This window comes from Lipophrys pholis (genome assembly GCF_963383615.2).
Source record: "Lipophrys pholis genome assembly, chromosome: 9".
NCBI classification, from domain to species: domain Eukaryota; kingdom Metazoa; phylum Chordata; class Actinopteri; order Blenniiformes; family Blenniidae; genus Lipophrys; species Lipophrys pholis.
In genome coordinates, this window is record NC_137639.1 from 23,747,792 (window position 1) to 23,769,065 (window position 21,274).

A 21,274-nucleotide genomic window follows, 5' to 3' on the forward strand; every position below is an offset into this window, starting at 1 on the left:
GGCGTTTCAAAGTCCTGGCTGATTTATTTATTTTTATTTTTTTAAAAAGACGCCCTCCCACGGTGCTATTGTGTGACTGATCTACAAAAGATGTGAAAGAGCTCTTTTTCCTCTCCGTTTCACCGGGAATGCAGCTTTGGAGAGCTTATTAGGAACAGACGTGTTGGCATGAATTCACACGCTGATGTCCGTGATGATACTGCACCTCGGTGTAACCAAACCTGTACGTCTGTTTTGAAAGGATGAAAAATGCACGGGAGCATACTTTCCATGGGTGGGATTGGGTTTCCATATAATTCCAGCTTTCCAGCATAACTCTAAACCTGAAAGGCCATTCGCCAGGAGACGGGCGTGACGGGTTTTGAAACCGCGGTGTGTTTGCTATTACACATGAGAGTAAAAATATTTTCATCTGCCTCCACAAGTTGCACATGCAGAAATACAAGTCCCTGCAGGTTGAACGTAGTAAATCGAGTTACACAGAGAAAATGACTCACGTTTTCTCAATTGGTTCTGCCGCAATTAAAAGGTTGCAGAAATTAAAATAACGAGAGTCCGTTGATTGAATAGTCACACTTTCAGTACGTGAATTCTATAAATAGCTCACAATTCACAACAATGGATAAGTGTTCCAATTATATACAAACAAGTTTCATTCACATCAATGAGAATATGAGCCAGGTGAACACTTTTTTAAAAAAAATAACTTGTTTTACAAAGTATTACTCTCAGATATAAATTTTTGGTAGATGAATGACTTCTCTGTTATTTTGGTAAATCTAACGTCACTGTAGTAAAATTACACAATTTGTAAATTCACACACAGATACTGAGGATGGCCTGTCACAACCCATGATGAAGAAAAGAGAAGGAGTGGCGAGGGAGGCAAACCCACTGATCTCTGTCATATTCACTTCCCAAATCAGAAGATGTCACTATCGCGGGTGTGTCATCAAGGTTTTCCAGAAAGCATCATTAATCCAATACATCTTTGTCATCCACTTGCATTTTAACCTTTGACCATTAGTTACCATATGTAATCCTGATTTGGTTAAATGTCCTTCTGCTCTACAAGTCATCTTTACAAACTTCACTTGTAATTTCTAAGTTCCCTTGAGATTAAATATAAACACAAAAACAACCCAAAACAATTGTGACCAAAGTTTATTTTTTAAAGACCTCAATCAAACTTTTGGATTGCTGAGAAATAAAAATCAACATTGAGCTTAGGGACCCTTTTCTCCCTCTAACCCTGCACATTACATTCACTTACATTATTCTGTGCAGACTTATTGTAATTCCAACCCGATCTATTACTGGCAAACTAAAATCTCAATTTTGATATCTTTGACTCCAAACAACGAAGGATGCCCCTCGGGGAAACTCCAGCTTTACCGCTCAAGTGGGACAAATACCCTAAACACACGATTAATAGAACTTTATGTGCTTTCGTGACTTTTGAAAACAATACATTGACTTTTACGTTCACATTCTGCAGACTTACCCTAAACCAAGTTTCTGCTCCCTTCTTCCCTCACGTCATCTTTAATGTAACTTCAACATGACACAAACTTAAATCTTGTATTTTCCTTAAGATATGACTATTGTGGACTAGATTTTTGTTTCCATGATACCATTAAGTGTGGGGCTTATGTACAGGTGTTTTCTTTCCGCATCCAAAAAGCATTAGCATGAGGTAACTGGTTGAAATAAAATCCAACCAAGATGTGAATATGTGTGTGTGTGTGTGCGATTGTCTTTATTTCTTTTTCCCCGTGATAGACTTGTCCATGATGTTTAGTTGTTATTTTTATTCCTTGCCGGGACTTTGCATTGACTGACATGCAGACTGAGTTAGTTTGTTACTACATGCATTTGCATGATTGGATTTTCAGGTTGAAAACTCCACTGAGCACATGAATAGTGCGGCTCTTACTCATTCCATACGCTAAGCCTCAGACATGGATGTGTGTAAACATGGCTTCTGGCGTCTAGTCTGAGGATCAGTATGTGTCGGGCTGTGATCAGATGAGTGATGTAAACACAGAATTGTTTCTCAGGTTGGGGAGACGTCAGGACCAGTGATGCGATGTAGGTGTGTTATTGTGGAGGAGTCTGCTATGAGATAATACAACATTCTTATTCAGTGATTTGTTTAAGACTTGAGTTGACGTTGGATCCCCTCCACGACATTTTCTCTTGTCCCCGTCTGTGGCTGTTTCAAATTCACTTAGTGTCCTCCCTTGTTTGCCACTGTGAGCTGTTGTTTGCTTCTCGGCGCTCATTAATGCTGTTAATGTCTTTATCCAATTTGAGGTCTGTGGCGTCCTGGATTGGCTGTGGTCAGCTGCATGTCAGCAGAGCAGTGCTGTGCAGGGTCAGCTCTTCCTCACGGACTGACCATGGGCCACTCACTGACATCTGCAGACGCACTTGATATTTCCCAGCAAACTTTATTCTAAAGCACAACATTAAACATGTTTCCCTGTGGAAACGTATACTTAAAAGTGAAGGTTTGTTTGAGTTGTTTAGTTGTAAACTGGACATCTTAACTTTTTAACAAATGACTCTTGAAGGTACTTTTTAACTATTCCTATTAACTCAGTAAAGTAAAAGATAAACGGACACTGCTGCTATTGTTTACCAGCATGTTTTATCAGTAATAAATCTCTGTTCTAAGCGGGACGTGACGTATTTTAGCCAAAGTTACAAGGGTGTTCTTGTGGGATAATATTGTTTTAGGTACAGACTGAACTGGAAAGTCTGTTCTACGACACAATGGTAACACAACTTTGACACAAGTCACTCATTGTACACAGTGGCTGATGAAGTATCTAATGGACACATGAAACACATTATAATGTTATAATTTGACTTTAAGATTGTGAAATTGTGAATATTTTGTTCATTTGTGGATGGATGGATGCAGAAAGAGGATTAATGCAGCATGATTAGTTTAGTATATATACTGTATATATCATTCCCACACATACAGATAAATACACTATCTATCTATCTATCTATCTATCTATCTATCTATCTATCTATCTATCTATCTATCTATCTATCTATCTATCTATCTATCTATCTACATGCCTTAAAATCACTGAACTTAATCCTCTGGTTTCCTTTGCCTTGTAATTTTAGGACAAGCTCAGTCAGGAGTTAAATCCCCCTCAATGATTTATTCATTGGTGATGTGAGCTGTTTGCACTGAGGGGGCAACATTTAGTGGATGTCAGCCCTCCGTGGGGCAATAACAGAAGGTGTGTGTGTGTGTGGGGGGGGTGTTTTTCTGTCCTCGTCAGCAGATAAATGTTGATGTTTCAGGACGTTTCGGGAGATATTTGTCAACGTTTGAGCGCACGACTACTTCCCTATTTGGTCGGTGCGCTGATGGGCGGGGCCTCGCGCGCGGTGACGCCATGAGAAAAGTTACACTCGCACACGTACACACACTCTGTCACACACACTCACCGGCTGCAGACTGACAACCAGCAGCTCCAGCGGACCGCCGGACTCCTGCGATCTTTAAAAACAGTTTTCTTTAGTTTTCTCTCTGACATATTTGTTATAACCGCGTCGAGATGAGTGGAGTGACCAGAAGTCTGTGCACGTTCGAAGACATCAGACATCAAGAATATGGGGTAAGTTTCTCCTCCTTTTCACCCTGTGTGGATACATAATGAAGTCATCAATGAATGAAGCTTGAAGTTAAAGCTGAAGACGTCCATCAGTCATTGTTTGCTTCTTTTCAATCTGTTTTTTCTCCTTCAGCCTCTTTTATTTCTTTTTTCCCCCTCAAATAAAACAAGCATCAACAGCAACTAACAAAGTACACTGAAGATGATTAAAAGGTCAAAACATTATTTAAAAAAAAAAAAACAGAATGAAAAATTTTTAGTTAAAAAGAGAATGTCATGGCAACATATAATGTTTTACTGAAAGACACCAGTGTCCCTGTTTTATGAGGTTAAAGTCAGAGTCATTCGGTTGCTTTATTCAAATATTTGGTTCAAAAGAGCGAAGAGCAGCTCCTCCTTGTATTTCAGTCTGAGCACAGTCAGCAGGTTGGATCCAGATGGTCACTCAGGTCTGAATTGTTTTACAGAAGATCAGGGACTTTGTCGACTGCATCAGATGCTTTGTGTGGTTGTGTGATTCTCTCACAGGCCCGAGTGGCTTCATCAGCTCTAAGTGGTGTATTTACTAATAAGTCTCTGGCTTTAAAGTATTAACCCCCTTCCCCCTCAAACTACCAGCAGGCTCAGAATTAGTGGAAGTAACATCTGTGATTGTCACTTGTGGCCACATCATTTAAAGGCTTATGAGTGCAGTTGTGACAGACAGGCTGCAGGCAGCTCAGGACTTTGTTAAAGCTTTTGCTTGTGCAGTTTGTGCACCACCTGTGCGTGGGAAGTTTTGTTCCACAGGATTTGAACAGCACACGTCCTCCGATTCTGCTTAGTTACGCGCTTGTAAATGGGCGATCGGCAGCTGCTCAGGTCGCACTCACTGGATGAGCCTCATCTTCTGTGGCAGTAAGAATTTAATGATCTACCTGGCCTGGAAAAGCAAACAGTTAACCCATGGTTTATGAGGCTGCGGCGCAACGCCACACTTTCCACCTCAGTGGTTTCCTGCTGAGATCCATGTCTGCCCCCCGCTGAGCTTGTATCGGATGATATTCAAACAAAGATTTAAAAAAAAAAAAAAAACATTTGAGAGAGAGAAGGCACATTTGTGTTAAAGGTTTAGACTTGTATGTCACTTTCTGTTGTGTAACTGTAAAGCTGGCAGAAAGGTCAAAGTGTACAAAGAGCAGCACACACCTAATAAAGTGATTAACTTGAGGAATGTGCTTTGAAGCATAAAAATTTGTTTGCTCGACTTTTGTCTCATAAACCTTATATCACACTTCGATGTGTGGCCGAAAGCACTTTCCCCTCAACTCTACACACAACACACATTTACTTATCTGACACGGTTCCAGCGAGGCGGCCAAGGCCTTATTCTCTCCAGCACAATGTGTGGAGGGGACAAAGCAGTGAGGGGACACTCTTCCTGGTAATCTGAGGTATTTCTGGGATACATGAGGAGCCGGAATGTGCCTGACGTAGCACAGAGAAACCTTTTTGTTTCTCATTGAGGCGATGTGAATTTAAATGAACACAGGAGGAACGAGCAGCTCTGAACTTGAAACAAAGTGCTCTACAAACTCGAGCATCGTCCGTCCCCTTCCCCTCTGAACTTGAAACAAAGTGCTCTACAAACTCGAGCATCGCCGCCCCCCCCCCCCCCCCCCCCCCCCCCCATTATCTGTGTGAGTAGTTCAGCACATTCCCGACGTCTTCCCTCACTTTCGGTCGCGACGTTAATCAGAAGAGTCTGACCTCACAGGCTGGGAATGAGCCAAACACCACAAATTGGCTCCTGCTGACCAAAGACTCACATATACCTGGTTCACACGCTGCACAGACCACAAAAGAGCCGTAATAACCTAATTTCTCCTTATCATCGTTGGTAAGAAGATTGTAAAAATGACAGGTCTTTCTGACATGACTCAGATCTGTGCTAGTGGATTTTGTGTTGAACTTCACCTGCTCTCATGTGACGGTAATCCAACGCAAACACTTTGCTTAACATCTTAGCTCCTCTCCTGTCATTAACACACTTAACCTTTAATTCAACACTGTAGAATACCAGTTAGTCTTTACTTTCAAAGAAAGACCGCACTCCTAGTCGAATTGTTTTAACAAATGACTTGTTGAATGGATAACATGATTAAAATATTTCTCATTTATTCCGTGAAATTTTAGGGAAAAGAGAGAAACAATCAGAGTTTCTCAGGGTTGCGAGGGAAGTATTCAAGTTTTGTACTTCCGTCATAGATAGATAGATAGATAGATAGATAGATCGAATTATATTGTCTGACCCGAGGGTGTCAGAAATTTGTCTTTGACCTGCAGCTTGAGCAGCTGAACGCCACCTGCTCCACCTCCACCTGTTCTCTCTTTAGCTGTATGGTGCATTTGGACACGAGACAAGAGTGACATCTGTGCAGCGTGTGTGTGTGTGTGTGTGTGTGTGTGTGTGTGTGTGTGTGTGTGTGTGTGTGTGTGTGTGTGTGTGTGTGTGCGTGTGTGTGTGCGTGTGCGTGTGCGTGTGCGTGTGCGTGTGCGTGTGCGTGTGCGTGTGCGTGTGCGTGTGCGTGTGTGCGTGCGTGCGTGCGTGCGTGCGTGCGTGCGGGGAAAACAGTGCATGAGAGCAAGAAAGTGATTTTAACTCATGATGAAGTGCAGGCTCATAAACCTGAGGAATGTTTTCTTATGGGGAATGCAGGAATGAGACCCGAAGGCACAAGAGGATGTTTGGCCACGTTTGGTTCTCATATCTGCAGCTGAGCGCATCATGCCTTGAATGATAAAGTGTCACTCCTCCAGTCTTGCTTGTTTAAAAGCCATATTCCCCAGTTCCAGGTCACCTCTCGGGAACTTGAACCTCGATGAGTTTCAGGCCTCCTGGTGCCAAAGACCAAAACAAAAAGTGTCTTCATGGCCTTTCAGTCTGTCCACGTCCCCGCGATCTTTTGTGTCTATTGTCGTGCACCCAGCAGCTCGGGTTCATGTTCCCTCCATTATAAAAGCAGTGTGTTGACTTTGTGTTGTGTGTTTGTGAGTGTTTTCCCGCTCGAGGCTGTGTGCGTGTGCACGCCGGCATCACCATCCGTGAGCACATCCGACTGGTGCCTGTTTGTTTGTGTTCCCGGGAAGTCCAGTATTACAGGTTGTCTGTGGAGGTGGGACGCGGCAGCGGCATTTCTGTGTGTCAGTCGATATAAAAGAGAATACAGACCGGGCGACACACAAGTAAATAGCTTCTGCCCGAGCAAGGATTAGTGGTCTTTGTCTGGTTGTGTGTAGCCAGAGAAGTTGTATAATGATGGATTCCTTCTTAACAAACCTTCCCCTGTTCCTCTTTATTCACCCCCTCCCTACCTCTCTTCCTCTAAATGCTGTGCCCTATTACAGCTTTCGGGAGTCTGAAATCTGAGTGGAAAGGATGTTTAACAAGAGAGGGGTTTTTTTTTTGGCTTTCATTTTCTGTGCTCTGTTTGTTCTTATAGGACCCCGCCACAATATTAGCCTATTTCCTCTGCCTTGTATTGTTCTTGCCGCTCTTTTCCTTTTTCTATTTCTCTTTATATCTTTTCCAGATCAGCCTCCCTCCATTTTCCCTTATCAATGTTAGTCCCGAGCAGATAGCAGCTAATCGAAAGGCCCTCTGTCGTCTACTCACACAGCCTTTCTTTTATAACCGCTCTTTATCATGGTATTATGTAACACTACGCAGTTTATTTCCCCCCGTCTGGCTAAAATCAATTTGCATTCCGCATGTCAGACAACAGGGTTACAGAGGGACTGAAAGTATTACAGTAGTTTCTTTATCCACTCTGGTGGCCACTCACAGTGCAAACTCAAAAACTTTAGTAGTTTCTATGGTAATAATTCTTTTGAGATTTCAACCCTGGTTTCAACCCAGGGTTTATCAGACAAGACACTTTAGTAACTTGATGACAGTGCTTGAACGTAAACAACAATATAGTATTTAACGTTGAGGTTTGTGGAGCACAATTCATGAATTTTGTAAAGCTATGTGCAGGCATGGCACTTGATCTTTGTGTCTTAGAATATGTGTATAACAATTTAAGCATTGCGTTTGTGACTGACACAAAAGAGATGATGTCCAATTCCAAACAAGGACAGATCTTATTCAGGTTAGATTCTTTGTAAAGAACTCCAGTAGGACCTTGTTCCTGTTAATAGGATATGGCAAATTATTGTATATCCTACAACAAAAAGCCAGGAAGACTGTAAGAAATGCTTCATTTTGTGTCTGAAAAGATCCTTCAACCACATGCAAGGGCAGAAACTTTACATTTTCAATTGTTTCACTGACTGGCCTTTAAAGGAATAAATGAAATGATTGGTTTGCGATGTGTGAAAGAATTAAAAAAAAATTCAAAAAACAAAATTCATAATTTTTACAGGCTTTGATGGTTCCTTTTTCAAAGACCTGGGCGGTCTGTTTAGTGCTCCTAATACTAGTACTACTCATACTAGATTTACTAGACATACTACATGGACAACTAATACATGCTGTCAATGTGGCCCAGGACAAAAGCAAAGCAGCAACCTGAAATCTCCCCGTCAGTGATTAATAACATAGTTTTGGTTCATATTTAGCAGCAAATCACTGCAGTTGTAGTTTAAAACAGATTTGGCTCATTTAGGCATTTCTGTTGTATTATATGGTTAGAGATGTTCACTATGATACAATGTAAGAAAGAAAGAAAATGTACCCAAACTTTAACCACTCTGTCTTCAAAATTAAATTATACAATTCATTCACATTTTATAGTCACCAATCAGCCTCAAATGCATGTTTTTGGACTGTGAAAGTAAAAAAAACAACAACAACAACAAAACACATACACCCACAGGAAAAGCATGCAAACGCCACATACAAGGGCCAAAACGGACTTAAACCGGGGACATTCTCACTAAGAGGCGAGAGTGCTAATCACTATACCACAATAACACAATCTGGTATTGACCTGAAGAATTCTGCCATAAATAGTCAGCGAGGTTTTAATGCAACTCGACCAGGGAGCTTAAGCTCATCTTCAGTTTGCTTTTTTTCCCCTGAGTTCCTCAAAGTCACCTCAGGTCTCCTAGCTCAAAGTTTTCAAAACTGAATAAACTCTCATCTCATGTGAACTCCTTTTTCATTTGAAGGTCAAAACTTCCATCACAGCGACTAAACAGACGCAGAGATGTTACGTGACAAAGAAGAAACAATACTGCACACAGTGACCGGGGCCTGTTAGAAAACAGTAATTTACTCTAATTGTAAAAGAACACGCACACACACCTTTTGACTCGACCTATATTTATCTACTACCGACCGAAACTTTGTTGAGCCTCAAACCTCTTGAACTACAATGTGGTGATTTTTCTCCAGATGGACTGTACGTCGCCACAACAATGATAAAACACCTGAAACACCTGTCGATGTACACTCACAAGTAGCCCTGCAGACATCCCTCTATCATTATATCATTATATGTTTCTCAGACATTAAAATATGTAGCTAATAAACAACCAGTTAACCTTGCTGTGTATGTGTGCCAGGTTATATAATTTAATGGGTGACACATGTCTGCGTGTTTGTTGTTGTTTACAATGGCCGCCATTTCGTCTTGGCCTGCTGCATGTATCCGAGTTGACATGAGGCGACGCAGTGACTGCCCTCGGGCAAAACAAAAACAACAACTTCTGTGGACGAGGACCAAGTTATGCAATGTCTCTGACCTCCTCCCTGATGTCCGCGTACTGACAGGCACTGGCTGTGTATTATTTATAAGGGACTTCCCGACACAAACACACACACACACACACACACACACACACACACACACACACACACACACACACACACACACACACACACACACACGCACACACACACACAGACTTTTCCTGTTGGAGTTTCTCCTCTCCTGTGGAAAATACAATTGCCTCTTAAAGCTTCATGTGCTGGTTTCAAAAGTGTCGCATGTGTACGTTGTGTTCTCACGTTGTTCCTTCGCCAGATAGTTTATGGTGACTGTGACGTTTGGTTGCCATGGAAACATTCCGACTTGTTTGACATTACATTTAGCTCCCACTCTTCCAGAAATCCACCCATGGCTTTCAATTGGCTGCGAGCATCTGGAGGGTTTCCGCCTAAGTCCCTCTGACGTCCACAGCACACAGTTTAAACCAAACAATCTGTCTCTGTGCAGCTGTGAAAAACTTTTACTTTCTCTCTGACGCTCCCACCGCTCGCTCGTTCTTTCCCTCTTTGGCTAAGACCCCCCCCCCCCCCCCCCTCCCTCTTCCTCTGTTTTACTCCGTGAGTATGACTCAGTCTCTCCTCCTCTTTTTTCCCCCCTCTCTCCTCCTCAAAATAGTCCTCAATCAGTCTCTCCATCACATAACGGTCTCTTTGTGGTTTCACTTCATCGTGTCCTCACTTCATTGCCTTTCTTTAGGACGGGTGCAGGCGACTCCGGCTCACTCTGCACGACCAGAACCAGGCGGCTCGGAGTGCAGAGCAGCACAGAGACAAGGTAAGAACTTCCCGCATCTCATAACAAACACGCTGGACTGTAACATCGCAGAAAAGAGCCAGTGTGAGATACAGGGATGGAGCGTTTTAGTGAAAAATTTAGATTCTCATGCTTTGATACTTAGAATAGAAACATTTTTTTTATTTTTTTATTTTTTTACATTGGCTTTAATTCTGGCGATTTTTAAAAAGTAGTCGCAGGCTTTTTTAAATGTGAATGCAATTGAGTCTGAGGATTCCCGAAGAAGGTTAACTCAGCTCCAACTATTAAAATGCTAAAGATTTGTTCTCGTAAACATGCCGTGGCCGCTATCCGCTCATCATTTGGAGGTTTTCCACACGTGCAACCCTAGAAGACATTCATGGTTAAATCGACGGGACCACCAGAGAAGCCTAGTTGCATAACCTTCCTCCATCTTTCTCCGCACGTCTCTCACTTGGTTCTGACCAAGTCTGTCCAGATGTTTCAGGGTTTGTCTCCATAGTGATTAAGTCTAAATGTTTCTGCCTCCTTTATAGAGACTCGCTGCTTTTCAAATGCACACAGGGATTGTGGGATCAGGAGAACATTTTTTCATCATAGTCTAGTTTTCATTTTTATTACTTCAATTGCATCACGACAGATGTTTCATAACAAACGGATGTTGCTAATGCTTCCAAATCCTGTGTTGTAATATTGATCACAAATCAAACTGCTCTTGGATCCTGTGCAGGCACATTCATGTTTACTTATGGTGCTTGGAGACGTATCACACCCATCCACCGGGGATCACGCAACACTGTTAACTCCTCTGCTTTCTTATCTCCAGCCAATCGGACGAGCTTTTGCGTTGGTGCAACCAGCCAGCGACAGAACAGTTCTGACGCCCGAACCCGTGAAATCCAAAGAGGAGCAGGTGGAAGTCATCAAGGTGGGTGTGGCCCAGTCACTGTTGTTTGTTGTACTTGTTTTGGAAGGTGTGTGCTACAGCGTGTTGGTGTTGTGGTTATGTCGGTATTTATCCGTGGTGTTCCTCCAGGTATATTTAGAGGCACGCAGACAGGAGCAGCAGAAGCACCAACAGAGCCTGAAGATGCTGTCCGATGAGGTTTCACAGATACAGGAGGTGAGTCTCTGGAAAGCGTCTTGCTCTGTCTATTTGACTAATTCACAAACACACACTAAAACTACAGTCTGTCATCCCTGCCTCCTGGCTTACATGAGAATTTGCCTGTTTGGTGCATGTAAATTAAATTTTTACATTCGTGTGCTATACTTTTTCTTTTAGTTTTTTTTTTGCCTTGTTCTCTTTCTGCTCATCATGAATTCTCTGTGTTGTTATCCAGGTTTCATTGGAAACACACATGTTGATATATTGTTGATTTAGAAAACAAACAAACAACCTGATAATATTTCAATAGCTGATAAGATGTCTGTGTCTCACTCAGGTGAGGTACTGCCTGAAGACACTGAGAGAGCAGATGGCAGCCAAAACCAAGGTGGGCCTCACTCGAGCGGCTTTGTGTCCTCGCCATTGTTAACCTTCCTTCCTGTGTGCTTAAAGGCATTTCCTTCACCTCTTTCGTCTGCGTCGTTCACCCTGTCCCTTGCTGACTTCCTCCCTTTCTCTCTCCAGCCGCACACAAACGGGTGGAAGGTTGGCCTTCCCTTCAAGAAGAGCGCCTCGGCCACTCCCAAAGGCGGACCTAAAGCTGACGGACAGGTGAGCGACCTCGACTGTGAAAGGCGTCCTTTCAGGCTCGAGCGTATACTCTCAGTACACATGAGTCTTTTCAGTCTATGAGAGCATTTTGCATTTCTCAAGCGTACATTATAGCCTCAGATTACCGTCTGTGCTTTTTCTCCTGACAATGAGCTGTTCCCTCTGACGCCTGTAAAGCGATCGGGTCCCAGAGGCGCAGATAAAGGGAGGTGCAGGGTTAAAGAGTCAGAACGAGAAGTGATATGGGGAGTTAAAAGGGTTTGAAATGACAGTGAGTGAGGAAATACTCTAGAAGCACCCCTGGGTATACAAAAATGCCTTGAAATGCTGTTCGAGCACACTCTGTTCCTCTGCCTCCATGTGTGATTGTTTTCGAGCCCTCCTCATTCCACAGATGCTTCACCCTTTATAGGTTTTGTTGCTGTCTTCAAGGCGTTGAGCACTACTCTCGACAAGTCTTTTATACCAACAAAACAATGCTGACACTATTGTTAGTAGTTTAATTGTTTGTTGTTATTTTTTTTGACTAATTATAGCGACGTGTGTGAGTCACACTGGGACAAAGTGTTGCAGAAACAGGCGAGGGAATTTGGACACGATCCAACCACTCTAGTGACGCATGTCGACACGCCTGTTTTCTTTATGACGGCCTAACCGACGCAGCCCGAACGAAACGAGAACCACATTTTGAATTACATCATTTAAAAAGTATCAGTCTGCCATGTTTGCTGATATGACGCTTGTCTCGTCTGTCAGGAGGCCGACGACGAGGCAGAGAGAACCAAGCTGAGGGAGGTCAGTAAGCGCCTGTACGCACAGCTGCAGGAGGCAGAAAAGAAACACCTGGAGGAGAAAGAGAGGCTGCAGGTGAGTGGATTCACATCAAACACTCTGAATCATTTCAACTGTTTCCAAACATATTTCAGCTTTACGAGAGTCATAAAATGAACAAAAAGAACTGGCTGTCCTCCTCAGGCTGAAGGCAGCAGGCTTAAAGAGCATCTGAGCGATAAAGAGGAGAAGCTGCGGGTCACGGAGGAAGCCAATGAGAGGAAGGACGAACGCATCGACGATCTCCAGAGGCTGCTGGGAGGGATGGAGCAGGAGAGCGCCACCCTGAGGGAGGCCATCCGCAACCGCGAGGATGAGCTACGCGAACTGCGCAGGATCAGGGAGGAGGGCCACAGCGGGGAGCAAAGGTCGGCTGGTACTCATACATACTGTACACCGATAGACAAACATTCTTTATTAATCAGTGACGATAATCTGATGCTCGGTGTGTATTTTTAGAGCTGAGCAGTTGGAGAGGGAGGTGGCTATCCTCAAAGAAAAGATCCACCATCTGGATGACATGCTGAAAAGCCAACAGAGGAAAGTCAGACACATGATTGAACAGGTGAGACACACATTTGCGAGTCTCCATAAAGCAAACACGACTTCTCTGTGCTCATATTTGAGCGGCGCTCACTCAGCATGTTTGTTCACTTTCAGCTTCAGAACTCCCGCATGGTGATCCAAGAGCGAGACCGCGTGATCAGAGAGCTGGAGGAGAAAGTGGCGTTTTTGGAGGCTGAGGTGAGGCCTGCACGCGGTCTTCTTATGAAGTAGTATTTCAGCGGAGTGTCACATAAATCTAACGTGAAGGTTAAGAGAAAACAAGAGAACAAATCCTTCACAGTAAAGAAACAAGGGAAATCTAATGTGAACATTCAATTCACTTCAGTTATAACATGGTAATCTCACTGCACTTTACATTGAAATAACATTCAAAGATAAAATCCGACACGAGCAAGCAAAGGTGACAGTGGAAATGAAACCACTGCACAGATCGCAAATATCCAGCATTGCAGCCAAAGATGCAGATGAGAATAAAATGAAAATAGAATGGAATCCATTAAACAAGTGCAACTGTCAACAACTTCAGCTCACAGTGCAATATGAATACATATAATAGTTCCAATAGAAGTGGTTTATTCATATAAATATTGAGGTTTGAAAGAATTTTTATCTCCTCCCATTTATTTGACATCGAGGAGAACAGATGATGTCCAGGATGGGTGGGGCTCTTTAAAATAACCGAGAACTGAGAGACTTCCCTGCATGCATTCCCTCACGTTCAGAACACAAAGCTTTTATAGCTTCCCGTCTTTTGTAGTTGTTCAGTGTAAAACGTCACTGAGGAGACGCGGGGGCCTGTTCTCCACTCTGAAGCAGGTCAGGAGGCTCCCTATGGCAGAATCATCATTTAATGTGTTTTGTTTATAAGCTGGTCTGAACTTATAGAAAGAAAACAATGGATTGCTTTTAGAATCCATTTTTAGTACAGATATGTTCACTTCATAACGTTTTATTTACCTTGTGAGTGAATAAGAGTATTTTGTGGATCAGTGATGAAATGCTTCTCCAGTTTGCCCGTATGTCACACGTACAATGAAGACGAAAGCTTTTTGTTCTGCTCCATGAAAACAGGGAATAAAGGAGCTTGTGTTTGTCCCGTGTTTAATTATTGGCACATTCTTTCTCTGGTATCACTGTGCATGACCTCCGAAACCTTTCTGTGTGTGCAGAACCGAGAAATGCACGACCAGATGGACTACTTCCTCGGAGGTCAACGGTCAAATTCTTACCTGTCGTCAGAGCGCAACCCCCAGATTGTCTACAGGTAACTTATTATTACTATTAACCTTGTATATGTACCATACAATTGAAGTGTTTCCCAGTTGTTTCCACTATGATAACACCTAATCCCCCAATTTCTCCTGCTCTCCTTGTCACAGTAAACCAATCAAACCGTCAACTTCGTCCAGCAAACCGCTCCCGTTCATCAAAGTCATCGAGATCAAGTCCTGAGGCGACTGTGCAGATGAAACCTCCAGTTACTGTTGAGAAGGGCTCAGAGCTCAGAGCCGCCAAACCCATCGAGTGCAGACTGAAACCAAACAGCTCTACTAAATACCACACACACCGCCACAGTGGTGACCTCTCATGACTGCAGCAAAGAAGTACAACCAAACACTCTCAAAGAAAAGTGACCAGCATGTGTCTGTGTGGAGAATGAAAAAGTGCGTTAGCTTTAAGGTAGATACTGGTGCATCTAAAGAAAATGAGTTCATTAAAACAGTGAAACTGATTTTAGATTTATTACACATAAACTGAAATATTTCAAGCTTTTTTTTTCTTTTATTCTTCAAAATGTAGCTTGTAAATGAAGTGTATTAGTCACTGAATGTTATATTTCTCGAGTCTGTTTTCCTGTAATTTTCCATAATTATCACAATGAAATCAAAAAGATGCTTGAACCATTGTTTTCAGATGCACCTGTATATAACACATACATATATAAATAGGTCTCCATTGTAAATGAGACTACCTGTGTTCATGAAGATAAATACAGAGTTTATATTGTACATGTGATAAAGCAAACCGTCTGCGGATGTTTCCTCCTCGTCCTGCTTTCACAACTCGTTTGACCTTTGAGTTTTTTTTGAATTTATTGTATCGAAACCAAACCGTTGCACGAAGTACAAGAGCTTTTATTGTGACAATATAAATTAACAGCAACATAGCATTGATATCTTGTAAGCTAACAGCACCGACATGACGGATCATGTAGAAATCACTGAGATGATCCGAATTCTGTCTTTTGTCACTCACCCACGACTCTGTTCGCTTGTCCAGTGAATAGTATGAAGCTTAAACATGTAAATACTGACTGCAGCTGAAATTCTGATGATTATTTTTTGGGGGGGAGGGGCTTTTTAATATATTTAAGTAATTCTTGCTTCTCCTAAACCCTCCCCCCCCCCCCCCCCCCCCCCAATAACAATGTGGCACTTTTAAGAAACTGTGAGAAATCAGAACGAAAACCGAAGACGTTTCACAATAATGGTGCTTCCTAGAAGCCTTACTCTTGCTCGTACTTTGTGTAAAGCATTTCAGTTCCCAGTCGTTGTGTAAATACTCACCTTTATTTGTACATATTATTGGATATGATTTGATGTTTTAATTTCTAACACCTTTCCTCTTTCTATTTATTTATATAAAATAACACTTATAGTCACTGTTTCAACTAGAAGCTTTTATATGAAGTACTCTCTCATCTGCTATGTGTGTTTGTGGTTTTCTGAATAAATTTCTGAAGATTAAACATCATGCTTGATTTGGATCATTTCCCAGTCAATGTTTGTGTGTGGTGCGCCCTCTGCTGGACACTGTTTGAACAACTATAAACACGCTGATACGAACTCAACACAGTTTTATTTGGATGTCAACTTTCACAGTAATCAACACCAAAACTGAAGTTATTCGGGCATCACATGCCTCCCTGGGAATATTTAAATATCAAAATAAAACAGACAGTTCAGACATCTGAGGATCAGTCTGAGCAAAGAGACTTACATTCAGTACACATTAATAATGACCTAAGATACTGTTAGGTTACATTGCACTGAGATACCCGATTAAAGTAAAAAGAAGAAAAAAAAAAAAAAGCAATTCATTCATCACAATTCCTGAAAACAAGGAAGGCCTCTGTTAAACTAATATTTAAGGTTTAAAAACCCCCCAAACTAAACGGGTTGTTGAATTAACTGAAAAAAAGAAGAAAAAAACCAGCAGGGACATGAATGTAAACATAAGTAAAATGAACAGTGTGAGGCTGCTGTCAACACTGCTTTTCTCAACAAAGTTGATGAGCAATCACATACTGCTGATTAATTTGAATAAATCTGCATAGGCCTGTACATTGTGCAATAAATACTGATTGTCTTATGCCGGAGGTTTTTAAAGTGTGGAAGGACCCCCCCCCCACCGACACCCTTAGAACTTGCACCCCAAACTGTGATGCAGCACACGGCATCTGCACAGTAACATCGTAAGTTGTTATCAAGGCATATTTCACATCATGCTAGTTAATGTAGAAGCTGGTAAAATATCTGGCAAGCTTGTTTATACAGTCAGTAACTGTTGCAACTGTTACACTCAGCTTTGGCTTTGCACCAAACTTATTAAATAACTCATCTACGATACACTAAAAATGTGTTTCAATAGCATCATGTATAGTTTTACCCTCCACATAGAACCCTCACTTTTATGCTCAGTTTTTCCCGAGAACAAAAAAGGGAGAAATTAAGGCTGAAACTCACCCACCCCACACTTTTAAAACCACTGTCTGATGCCATTGCACAGCAACATATCTGTGGTTTTGTTTTGGTCAAATCAACTCATTGTCGTCATTCTGCGACGCATAAATAGCACTCATACATGCAATATGACAGGATACATGAAGAAGCAACAAGTAAAGCACACTGTACCAGTAGCTTGATATGCGATGTACTGTAAACCAGGCAGTACATGTTAGTATATGAAGGCAGTGTAACTTTTCTTTTCAGGCACTGTAATCACGGTGTTGTTCTTGACCTTTTTCACAGAACGAGCTGAACCGGTACTCAGAGCGTGCTGTCCAGAGTGTTGTAGTTATCTTTGAAGTTCTTCAGCTCCAGGAAGTGCCTGGGCCTCTTGCTGCGCTGCTGAAAGCTGGACGTGAGGTAGGTGGTTTGGGTCGGGGAGGACGTGCTCGGCGACTCGGGGCTACTGGTCAGGTCTTTGGCTGCAGACTGGTGGTGCTGGCTCGGATTGGCGCTTCTGTGAGACTTCACGCTGAAACGAGGCACGCAGAAACAGATTGTTCCCCCGCCGCGTAATTAACATTCCACGTCGGCATTAGCACAAGACCAAAGTTGTGTTTACTCACAGTGAGGCCAGTTCTGATAAAGCTTCCTTGTATTTCAAAAACTCTGCTTCACCAAAAGCCTAGAAACAGAAACAGGAAGAGATTCAACACTGAGCGCTGGATGTTATCGTCCCCGTCAATGTGAGAGGAGAAACATGCTGATGCAACTTCCCATCTGTCCCCTTGCCACGCAAAGGGCAAGATGACATTTATTTCTGTAGAAAAATACTAAATGACTCAATTAATACAGATTACATGCACTAGTTTTGCAATAGCACACAAAGTAATGCAACTCCTCCTCTGGTCTTTACGGTTGTGGAATATACGAAGCTATAAATACGATAAAGTTACTTTATTACGTTCAGTTGTATTTTCAATGCAGAGTTTTCACCTTCAAGGAGCTTGAACTTCATTTTCATGAGGTGTTTACCTTCTGTGTATATTAATGGTCTGGCTGACATATCAGAAATGTCCAAATGCACACAAAGACCTCTGACCTCTGACCCGTGACGTGCTCTGTTGTATCCATCCAGCACGGTGTCGATCAGAGCGCTTTGGTTGTCTCTGACCAGGCAGTTGGAATTTCTTAGCTGCAAAAGCCAGGTGCGAAATCGTTTTCCCGTTACGGCGGCGGACGACCCACCCAGCTCACGGAAAGGGAAATCTGATGAGAGAAACGGACGATTTCATGTGCCGTCACCGCAAAACAACACCGAAAGAGCAACGAGAGAGAAGCTCACCAGTGTCTCTGATGGCGTCCAGAGCTTTCATTCTGTACAGGTAGTCATATGAAGCTGTGACACACACACACGCACACACACACACACTCATGTAAAAACGGAGCTTCATTTTTTTGTTTTTTAAAGTGTCGGTGTACTCTTCTCACTAGTTTGTTCTCTGTGTTTTAGCCGGTCATCGTCTGGAGACAGCAGACGAGGCTCAAAGTGGATCTTCTGGACTTGACTCAGTTTGGCTTCAATTTCTTGTTTCAGCTCCTGTAACACACACACACATGCACGCACGCACGCACGCACGCACGCACGCACGCACAGACACACATAGCTTATTTAGGTCACACAAAAACAGCCAAGCAGAGCACAGACTCGCACTTCTGGTGGATAACAACGAGATGTTTGACCTTGGGTGCGTTGTGGCCGAGTGGAGCGTGTGGTCCTCTCCGAGACTTCATGGCAAGCCGCATAATTTGTCTTTTGACGAATATAAACAGCAAAACAAAGACCTACAGAAAAGACAAGAGTTTAATTTCAATTTTAGGTTAACATGCAGCTGGAGGATTGAAAACATCACAAAGTATCAATAACCAGATATACTTGGTTCACTTGCTACATTTAGTTTTTATTACATTTAATAACACAGCAATAAATACATTTATTTAGTTTGTTCACGGTTATGACAGAGTAGGGGGGGGGGGGGGGGGGGGATCCAATGAAATGTTACATAATAAGGTGCAGAATAATCTAGATTAATAATATGTGCTGATTTCACAAATATTGTTCTTAATTTTTATTATTCAATTATTTGTTTTTATTATAAATCCAAATATTAAATCATGACTAAATAAGTGGTTTGAACCATTTTTGGAGGGTGGTAAGATTTTTTTTTTGATAATAGATGGGACATAATGTTACACTAAACAGGTTTAGTGCTGGAAACTGCTTTTGCTCTTTTAAACTTTTTTTTTTAAAGCTTAATGTCCCGAGAAGTCTGAAAGTGAAGACAGTTGTTTAAATGTATTTTTTGAATTACTGTTTCACAACACTTACACAAAACGACTTAACATTTCAATATGATGCAGTTCACCTGACTACATGAATGTTTATTAGACTTAGACCAGGTTTTACCAGATTATATAAGATTACATGTAAGCCCCTAGTATTCAATACATTCTACTTATATGATGATTAAAACTAACTAGGAAGAATTTCAATCATATTTGAAAAAAAAAAATGTAAATGCTGCAAAGCATTTTGATACACTTATCAGTTTACTCCAGAATTTCTACTTCTTCAGCACGAAATGTACATGGCATAGTTCTCTCAAATTTTACTATACTTTTTCTTGCTTCTGCAATACTGAAGTACTGAATACTGTAGTTTATATATGTGTACATTATGTGGTCAAGGTAAGGAAAGTTTATTTGTATATCACATTTTGCATGCAAAACAAATCAATGTACTTAACGGGGAGAAAACAATTAAAGAGAAAAAATAATTAGATAAACAATAACAAGCAAATAACGAAATAGAAGTGTAACAATGCACACCAGTTTAAAGGGGAAGACATGGATATCCGAGAAGTATTTCGTTATAAGAAAGGTTATGAAACTGGACACAATTTGGGGATTTTATTCCATAATCAAGTGAATATACTTAATCCGATCCACTTTCTAGATACAGACACGAAAACATTTAAAACTGATACTAAACACATGCAAATCTCTTTAAGATCAATTCGACCAGTTTCGACTTCCAGGTTGTAAACATCCCAGCAAGTTAAGCTCAAACAACTTCAAGCAAACTTACGAAAAACACATTAAAGAAACTTACCAGACTCCCGTAGGCCATCACGAGCACCACGTTAATCCTCGATAAAAACGAATCGGTCTGCATCTTCAAGCTTTTTTCTACCAAACTAACAAGTTAAAATCTCCGCTCAGAGGTCGTCCGGGGCTCGGTCTTCTAAAAGCGTGCGGTTTCATTTGAGCTGTCGTGTTAAAAACACGCAGGATTAACATTAGAGGGAAAGCAGGAACAAAGTTAAGTAAAGTGTCTGTTGTGACATTTTGTTGACTTCCGTGGTAGTCACGTGACCGGTACGACCGGGCTGACGTCAGAGGTGAGGTCTTCTTCTGCCCCCTGCTGTTTGACCTCACGAGGACACACTGCGGAAGCAAAAACAAACCGATAAAACAGGTATGAGAAAGACACCGAGAAGAATGAATGACTTCTTTTACCCTCAGGTACACCATTAAATAATATTAGCCCTTAAATTCGTACAATATTCCAAAGTATATCTTGAATATCCTGCTCAAAATAACTTATTTGGATGCCGGTCTATACTGGTTTTGCACAAGATAAACAAACATAAATCATATATCCATCCTTTTTTAATTTGTTTTACAACTTTATCCATTTTTGAGTCAGTGAAAGCAGGATACATTCTAGACAGGTTACCAGTTCATCATAAAGACATTCAAATCTATGAGGAACTTAAGGTTATCTACTGACCCCAAACATATGTTTATGGACAGGGAGAAAACATGGAAAACCATGCAAGCATTGAGACAACATGCAAACTCCACACAAACCCAACCCAGACTCATACCAGGAACCTTCTCACTACAAACAAGATAGATAACCACTGCACCTTGTTTGGCCACAAACCAGCACAACTTAGCATAAACATCATTGACCAACAGAGAGCAGCACAGACCAGAATAGACCCACATCAGAACAGTGAAACCATCATCAATCCGTGCAGCCTGCCAGCACCAGCAAAAACCAGAAATCAACCCAGATAAATTCCCACAGACCAGCAGCAGTCCAGGATTAACAAGCATCAGATGAGCATAAACCAGCAAAGATAACCAGACAGCACTGTACACCATGTCCAGACCAAAAGGTGACCAGCATCAGACCAGTAAAGA

General features: G+C 41.8%; 2 protein-coding genes across 3 annotated transcripts; one reads left to right on the top strand and one right to left on the bottom strand.

The window, feature by feature from the left end:
- The first annotated feature begins 3,465 nt into the window (after nucleotides 1-3,465).
- Nucleotides 3,466-16,040, top strand: tuft1a (tuftelin 1a). Of its 2 annotated transcripts, none has more exons than XM_080470762.1 (12): nucleotides 3,466-3,647; nucleotides 10,097-10,174; nucleotides 10,983-11,084; nucleotides 11,193-11,279; nucleotides 11,602-11,652; nucleotides 11,790-11,876; nucleotides 12,633-12,743; nucleotides 12,852-13,075; nucleotides 13,167-13,272; nucleotides 13,368-13,451; nucleotides 14,444-14,538; nucleotides 14,654-16,040. In XM_080470762.1, the coding sequence occupies exons 1-12, from the start codon at nucleotides 3,588-3,590 to the stop codon at nucleotides 14,724-14,726; spliced, it is 1,158 nt and encodes a 385-aa protein (XP_080326888.1). In that variant the 5' UTR covers nucleotides 3,466-3,587; the 3' UTR covers nucleotides 14,727-16,040. The 2 variants fall into 2 exon arrangements, with proteins under 2 accessions (XP_080326888.1, XP_080326889.1); XM_080470763.1 differs by lacking the exon at nucleotides 3,466-3,647 and adding an exon at nucleotides 9,814-9,957.
- Nucleotides 16,041-16,114: 74 nt separating this feature from the next.
- On the bottom strand, nucleotides 16,115-21,269 carry ltap1 (lipid transport auxiliary protein 1). The gene is made up of 7 exons (XM_080471188.1): nucleotides 20,175-21,269; nucleotides 18,746-18,847; nucleotides 18,494-18,602; nucleotides 18,348-18,401; nucleotides 18,105-18,271; nucleotides 17,629-17,687; nucleotides 16,115-17,534 (listed from the first exon to the last, which is right to left on the bottom strand). The coding sequence occupies exons 1-7, from the start codon at nucleotides 20,235-20,237 to the stop codon at nucleotides 17,324-17,326; spliced, it is 765 nt and encodes a 254-aa protein (XP_080327314.1). The 5' UTR covers nucleotides 20,238-21,269; the 3' UTR covers nucleotides 16,115-17,323.
- Nucleotides 21,270-21,274: the final 5 nt, after the last annotated feature.

Bases quoted from the DNA above. Each gene is read 5' to 3' on its own strand.
- tuft1a (XM_080470762.1), top strand. From the start codon at position 3,588: ATGAGTGGAGTGACCAGAAGTCTGTGCACGTTCGAAGACATCAGACAT. The intron at 10,175-10,982 runs GTAAGAACTTCC...TCTTATCTCCAG, and splicing joins CAGAGCAGCACAGAGACAAG to CCAATCGGACGAGCTTTTGC. The intron at 13,273-13,367 runs GTGAGACACACA...GTTCACTTTCAG, and splicing joins TCAGACACATGATTGAACAG to CTTCAGAACTCCCGCATGGT.
- ltap1 (XM_080471188.1), bottom strand. From the start codon at position 20,237: ATGCAGACCGATTCGTTTTTATCGAGGATTAACGTGGTGCTCGTGATG. The intron at 18,603-18,745 runs GTCAAACATCTC...TGTGTGTTACAG, and splicing joins TCGGCCACAACGCACCCAAG to GAGCTGAAACAAGAAATTGA. The intron at 17,535-17,628 runs GTGAGTAAACAC...GCCTCGTTTCAG, and splicing joins TTATCAGAACTGGCCTCACT to CGTGAAGTCTCACAGAAGCG.